General features: G+C 43.7%; 1 protein-coding gene across 1 annotated transcript; it reads left to right on the top strand.

The window, feature by feature from the left end:
* The first annotated feature begins 1,601 nt into the window (after positions 1-1,601).
* LOC309801590 (glutamate dehydrogenase 1, mitochondrial-like) lies at positions 1,602-4,552 on the top strand. Its single transcript, XM_082616579.1, is given in 3 exon segments — positions 1,602-1,760; positions 1,762-2,398; positions 2,400-4,552. Coding segments are annotated over 3 exon segments (1,668 nt in total). The 5' UTR covers positions 1,602-1,650; the 3' UTR covers positions 3,321-4,552.
* The last annotated feature ends 3,104 nt before the right edge of the window (positions 4,553-7,656 follow it).

Below are 7,656 nucleotides of genomic sequence, written 5' to 3'. Positions count from 1 at the left end.
CAGGGAAGCCCCCAACTTCTTAATAGACATTTATACTAAATGCAAAAGAGTCGATGGCTTTTCCACCAGAAGTGGAATTGGCTACCCAACTGGAAAAGAAGACAGGGTAATCTCCAAGAAGCCACTAAATGGATTGGCACCTGACTCTGCATTGTACATTTCCTTACTTTACTTCTCAGCACTGACAGGGCCTTTATTTCAGAATATCAATTTGATGAGTATTAAGTCATACCTCTGAGAACTTGATCCAAGGAAAATTTGTTCCTTGGACAAGAAAGACTAGTTTGGGGTCTGGAGTCATGTGGTTGACCTAACTCGATAAGTATAGTTAGTAACAGCAATGAGTTATGACTCTTAAATTCTGTTGAACGGCCAGAGTGCTGACCAGAAACAAGTGTGCTCTGGCCCATCTCACAAACAACTTGAAAATTTCCTTCAAAAATTTTAAATGTAGACACTTAGTAGCTAAGTCATCAAGGCACAGTTACTATTAAATAGACTCCTCGGTGACTTTCACAGACTTTTACATATTATTATAACTAACAGTGGATCCAAGCCAGCAGACTATGCCATATATGATTGACAGTCTCCACACTGCTAAAAACTTGTTTCATAAATACAGTAGAACTCATTTGCAGTTTTGACCCAGATGTTGGGCTAGAACTCTGCCCCAAATAAATCTGTTTTCTAATCTGCTACTACATAGAGGGATTTGAGTTCACCTGTCAATTTAGACCTGCTTATATGTGACCTGCTAATCTATTTCACTTCTCCATGCCTTAAGCATTAATGTATCAACCAACTCTAAAATACCTGCTCTTAACTTGACAAAAAAATACCCCAAGCTAGGACATCATTATGCGAATGCTTAGATAGTTATAATTCTTGGTGGATGATAATGATCTGTCTTCTCTGTTTGAGAGATACGAGATAAAATGGGCCTATCCAAGTGATGGATTTAATGTGGGAATAGGTGAGAGAGAGGAATCTAAGGTGGCTCTCAGTGTCTGGATTGGGTAATAAATGGTTATATTAGTGAAGACAGAAAATAAAGGAGGATTACTGGTGTGTAGGGGAAGATAATGAACTCACATTTTAGCATACTGAGTTCCAGGATGTGAGACATCCAGGGCAATTCACCCAGCAAACAATTGGAGTCAGAGGTCTGAAGCATAACCTAAAGCTGGTGGGATTGTAAAATGGAATAGACACTCTGGAAAATAGTTTGGCAGCTTCTTAAACTAAACATGTACTCACCATATAACCCAGGAATTGAAGTCTTGAGCACTTATTTATTCACTGAACGTTTTTTATTCATAAAAAAACTGGAAGAAATCCAAATGTCCTTTAGTGGGTGAATAGTTAAGCACATATGGTATATCCATTCAGTATATACCATGGAATATTTACTCAACCTTACTTTAAAAAAGGAATGAAATTTTGCCATTTGCAACAACATGGATGGACTTGGAGGGCATTACACTTAGTGAAATAAGTCAGACAGAGAAAGACAAATGCTATATGTTATTACTTACATGTGGCATCTAAAAAATAAAACAATTGAATGGATATAACAAAACAGAAACAGCTCCCTCTGTCCGTCCCCGGGCCTGTGAGAGCGCCTGCCTCCGCGGCCTCCGTCCTGCCGACATGTACCGGTGCCTGGGTGAAGCGCTGCTGCTGTCCCGCGTCGGGCCCGCAGCCCTAGGCTCGGCGGCGGCCGACTCGGCCGCGCTGCTGGGCCGGGCCCGCGGGCAGCCCGCCGCAGCCGCCGCCGCCCCCGCCCGGCCGGCGACAGTACAGCGAGGCGGCGGCCGACCGCGAAGACGACCCGAACTTCTTCAAGATGGTGGAGGGCTTCTTCGACCGCGGCGCCAGCATCGTGGAGGACAAGCTGGTAGAGGACCTCAAGACCCGGGAGAGCGAGGAGCAGAAGCGGAACCGGGTGCGTGGCATCCTGCGGATCATCAAGCCCTGCAACCATGTGCTGAGCCTGTCCTTCCCCATCCGGCGCGACGACGGCTCCTGGGAGGTCATCGAGGGCTACCGGGCCCGGCACAGCCAGCACCACACGCCCTGCAAGGGAGGCATCCGTTACAGCAGTGATGTGAGTGTAGATGAAGTAAAAGCTCTGGCTTCTCTGATGACATATAAGTGTGCAGTGGTTGATGTGCCATTTGGGGGTGCCAAAGCTGGTGTTAAGATCAATCCCAAGAACTATACCGATAATGAGTTGGAAAAGATCACAAGGAGGTTCACCATGGAGCTGGCAAAGAAGGGCTTTATTGGTCCTGGCGTTGATGTGCCTGCCCCAGACATGCGCACAGGCGAGCGGGAGATGTCCTGGATTGCTGACACCTATGCTAGCGCCATAGGGCACCATGATATGAATGCCCATTGCCTGTGTTACCGGTAAGCCCATCAGTCAGGGTGGAATCCACGGACGGATCTCTGCTACTGGTCGGGGAGTTTTCCATGGGATTGAAAACTTCATCAATGAAGCTTCTTACATGAGTATTTTAGGAATGACACCAGGATTTGGAGATAAAACATTTGTTGTTCAGGGATTTGGTAATGTGGGCCTGCACTCTATGAGATATTTACATCGTTTTGGTGCTAAATGTGTTGGTGTTGGTGAATCTGATGGGAGCATATGGAATCCAGATGGTATTGACCCAAAGGAACTGGAAGACTTCAAATTGCAACATGGAACAATCCTGGGCTTCCCCAAAGCAAAGATCTATGAAGGGAACATCTTGGAGGCTGACTGTGACATATTGATCCCTGCTGCCAGTGAGAAGCAGCTGACCAGGTCCAATGCACCCAGAGTCAAAGCCAAGATCATTGCTGAAGGTGCCAATGGACTGACAACTCCAGAAGCTGATAAGATTTTCCTAGAGAGGAACATCATGGTTATTCCAGATCTCTACTTGAATGCTGGAGGAGTGACAGTGTCTTACTTTGAGTGGCTGAAGAATCTAAATCATGTCAGCTATGGCCGTTTGACCTACAAATATGAAAGGGATTCTAACTACCACTTGCTCATGTCCGTTCAAGAGAGTTTGGAAAGGAAATTTGGAAAGCATGGTGGAACTATTCCCGTTGTACCCACAGCAGAGTTCCAAGACAGGATATCGGGTGCCTCTGAGAAAGACATCGTGCACTCTGGCTTAGCTTACACCATGGAGCGCTCTGCCAGGCAAATCATGCGCACAGCCATGAAGTATAACCTGGGATTGGACCTGAGAACAGCTGCCTATGTCAATGCCATTGAGAAAGTCTTCAGGGTGTACAATGAAGCTGGTGTGACCTTCACATAGACCGGACCAGACTGCAGCTGACTTCTTCACTACCCTCTTCACCTCTTCATCTGCAGACCTATCACAAGTTTACATGTAACCACAGAAATCTCTCTCTCATGACTTAATAGATGATGGACACCATTCTCAACAAGTCAATCCAAATCAGCCCCTTGAGAAAAAAAGTTAGGGGATCATAAATAAGCTAATAAGTGATAGTAGAAAATAGCTATGTCAGAGAGCCATTTGGGCATTTTGCCTTTAAATAAAGTCGTTTCCCTCTGCCTGTGCTGCCTTGTTCCATGGCTGTTTCCAGCACAGTCAGCTGTAGCCCTGGGAAAGCACCTTTTGTCCAAGAGTAGTCAGTCACTTGCCACTTCAGCTCTGGACAGATCTATCAGGTGCTTTGACACATTTAAGAAGCAGGTATATGGCATTTTCAGGAGGTAGCATGGTCCTCAAGTGAATTATTGGTATTTTACATCAGCAAAATAACTCAATTTTATAGGTTACAAACAAAAAAACTTTCTCTTTATGCATTTTATTCTTTTAGAATAAAATAAGTACATGCTGCTGTAATAAAATTGCCTTTAGTCACTTAACAAGCCTAACCTTGACTCAAGCAGTGAATGCCTGTAAACATAATAAATGAAAAAAAAGCTAGTATTTTTATAACATAAAACAGTATCATTTATAACTTGTCAATTGCATATTGTCATCCAGCAAAAATAAAAAGCCTGGTAGAGAATTAAGTTATCTTCATACCTGCAAATGATGGAGGCTATTTTTGTTAAGACTGTTGGAATTTACTAACCACAATTATGACATATAGTCCAAAGAATGCAGTAACCTCCTTATCATGTTAATTGTCCTCTTTTGAAGATCTATTGTGTTGACTAATTGAACAATAATTCAAGTAGAGTGCCCCAGAAAAAAACCACTTGGGCTCCCTCTTTGGAGTCTGGCTGGCGGCTCTGAGCATTGCCAATGGCCCCGACTCTTTGTCCTCATTTAGAGGCCTCATCTTCTGCACACGGCTTCATTCCCAGTGGGCTGGAAACAACCTGGGGTTGTGTTTTGTTTGGGAGTTGTTTGGCCAGGGCCTTTTGAACAGTAGTGTCCCAATGAAGTACTAGATATTATTTATGTAAGAATTAGCTTTTCTTTTTTTAACAATAATATCCTTTCAGAAATTTCTAACTACTTTGTAACTGCATGACTTAACCTGGTGACAAAAGCAGTTATTAAAAAGACTACCTTTTCCAAAAAAAAAAAAAAACCAGAAACAGATACAGTGTACCTGTACACAGGTACAGTGGGGAGAGGGAAGGAGGAGGGGAAGATAGGGGTAAGAAATTAAGAGGTACAACCTACTATGTATAAAATAAATAAGTTACAAGGATATATTGTACAGCACAGGGAATATAGCCAATATTTTTTAATAACTTTAAATGGAGTTTAAAGTTCTTTCACAGATGAAGAAACTGAGTCACTAAAAGGTTAGGTAATTTGCCCAAGATCACACAACCAGTAACTGGTAGAGTTGGGTTTCTCAGGAGCCAGGAAAAACTGGACTCAGCCCCTCTCGCTGTCTACCAACTGTGTGACTCAGAGAGTCCTCAGTTTGCTCATTTGTAACATGGGGACAATAATCCCACTGTGAGCACTAATGACAGACTGGCAACAAAAGCTATGAGTGCTGTACCAGTGTGCCCAGGACTGCTGCTCCTAAAACCCCTCTTGATGATATATGTGTGGGCTGTCCCCCATAGCCCCTCAGAATGCAGTGGAAATGTCTTTTGGCCCCTTTTCTGTACTGTGGATGCTTGGGTACCCATTCTCATCCCCATCTCCTAGAGCCAACAGCAAAAACCATTTATCGAGTGCCCACTTATGTGCCAGGCACTGTGCTGAGTCCTTTACTCACATTATCTCAACTTGGTCCTCACAACAGCTCTATGGGGTCTTGTCTGACTATAGACCTGGTACCAAGGTTGAGCCCCTTTGGGTTCCTTGGCTCTCAGCAGAACCTTGTGTCTTTCCACATGTGGACTAACAGACCCAGCAAAAGGAAATGAACTGCCCAAGGACACCTAGCAGGTAATGGCAGAACCAGAATTCTGCAGATCTTCCGACTCGGTCTGCTGACTTTTCCACAGCACTAGCTTGTGGTTATCCTTCCTTGGCTCACAAAACTTGCCAAGGATGAGCAGAGAGAAGTGGTGCCTGAGAGGCTGCCTTCTCCATCTTCCTCTCCAGTGCCTGGAACCTCCCCCTCCCCAGCCCACCCCATTCCACTCCCACTCTCCTCCCAAATGTGAATAAAAGGAAGTCACAAAGTGTCAAAAAAAACTATAAAAATATTGAATCACTATGTTGTATACCTGAAACTAATATAATATGTAAATCAACTGTACTTCAATTTTTTTTAAAAAAGAAATGAATTGTAGTTATGAACTATAACTTGATTAATACACGTAAGAACATGGATGATCTTAAGGTCATTCTCAAAATGGTACGCGTTGTATGATTTCATTTATATAACATTTTCAAATAACAAAATCATGGAAATAGAGAACAGATTGGTGGTTACCTGTGATTCAGGATGGGGAGTGGGAAAAGTGTGGGTGTAACTATAAAGCGGTAGCAAAAGAGAGCCTTGTGGTTGAAGAGTTCTGTATCTTGGTTGAGGTGGTAGTTCTATGAATCTACACTAGAACAAAATTACGTAGAACTACTCACACACACATGCATGTAAAACTGGTGAAATCTGAATAAGCTCTCTATTATACCAATGTCAACATCCTAGTTTTGATATTGGACTATAGTTATACAAAATCAGTTGATTTTAAGTAAAGGAGATTACTTTCAATGATGTGAATGAACCTCATCCGATAAGTTGAAGGTCTAACTTAAGAGGAAAAACTGTGGTTTCCCAGAGAGGAAGAAATTCTGCCTCAAGAGCAGCATCAAGTCCTGCCTGAGTTTCCAGCCCACTGGGCTGCCCTACAGATTTCAGACTTGCCAGCCCCCATGCACACATGAGCCAATTCCTTAACATAAATCTCTTTGTACATGCTGGTACAGTGAGGATTATAACAGCTTCATTTGTAATAGCCACAAACTGGAAACAACCCAAATGTCTACCAATAAGTGAATGCATAAACAAATTGTGGTTATCCATAAAATGAAATGCTACTCAGTAATAAAAAGAATTAAATTATTGATACACACGGCAAGGATGGATCTCAAAACAATAACAAAGGTAAATGAGAAAGAATGCATACTGTATGATGCCATGAATATGAAACTCTAGAAAATGGAAACTAATCGATAGTGACAAAAAGCAAAACAGTTGTTGTCTAGGTGGGGATAGGGGTTTGCAGAATTTGTGAGGAGGGAAGATGGATTAAAAAGGGGGCACAAGAGGGCTTCCCTGGTGGCGCAGTGGTTGAGAGTCCGCCTGCCGATGCAGGGGACACGGGTTCGTGCCCCGATCCCGGAAGATCCCACATGCCGTGGAGCGGCTGGGCCCGCGAGCCATGGCCGCGGAGCCTGTGTGTCCGGAGCCTGTGCTCCGCAACGGGAGAGGCCACAACAGTGAGAGGCCCGCGTACAGCAAAAAAAAAAAAAAAAAAAAAAAAAAAAGGGGGGCACAAGAAACTTTGGGGGTGATGGATGTGCTCATGATCTTGTTTGTGACGAGGTTTCGTGGCTGTACACATGTGAAAACTCACCAAATTGCAGACTTTAAATTAAAATATTCAGTTTGTCATATATCTGTTCTTCTGTAAAGTTGTTGGAAGGAAATAAAGAAGGAAGGAAAGAAGGAAGGGAGGGAGGAAGGGAGGAAATTCCTAATCTTAAGAATTTTAGAGTCTTGATTTAGAATTGATGAAGGGCTTTGAGACTTGGTACGTATAAAGTATATAGGGAGAAGAGTCCACAAAGGCACCAGAAGTCCAGCACATTTACTCTTTTAAGGAAAGGACTTATGGACCATCTCCTCCCTAATGTGTTGCATCACCACCGTTGGTGGCTATCCTCCTCTGAATACTTTTTTCTAAGCCACTTGCCTAATCTAAGCCTTCCCCTTACTACTACTTACTACTACTACATGAGAGACTCCCAGCTAGTTTCTTTCTTCTTTTTTTTTTTTTTTGCGGTATGCAGGCCTCTCACTGTTGTGGCCTCTGCTGTTGCGGAGCACAGGCTCTGGACACGCAGGCTCAGTAGTTGTGGCTCACGGGCCCAGCCGCTCTGCGGCATGTGGGATCTTCCCGGACCGGGGCACAAACCCGTATCCCCTGCATCGGCAGGTGGACTCTCAACCACTGCACCACCAGGGAAGCCCAAT

Source organism: Mesoplodon mirus, assembly GCF_964341445.2.
Source record: "Mesoplodon mirus genome assembly, chromosome: 3".
Classification (NCBI taxonomy): domain Eukaryota; kingdom Metazoa; phylum Chordata; class Mammalia; order Artiodactyla; family Ziphiidae; genus Mesoplodon; species Mesoplodon mirus.
This window is presented reverse-complemented; position numbering and strand designations above follow the sequence as displayed.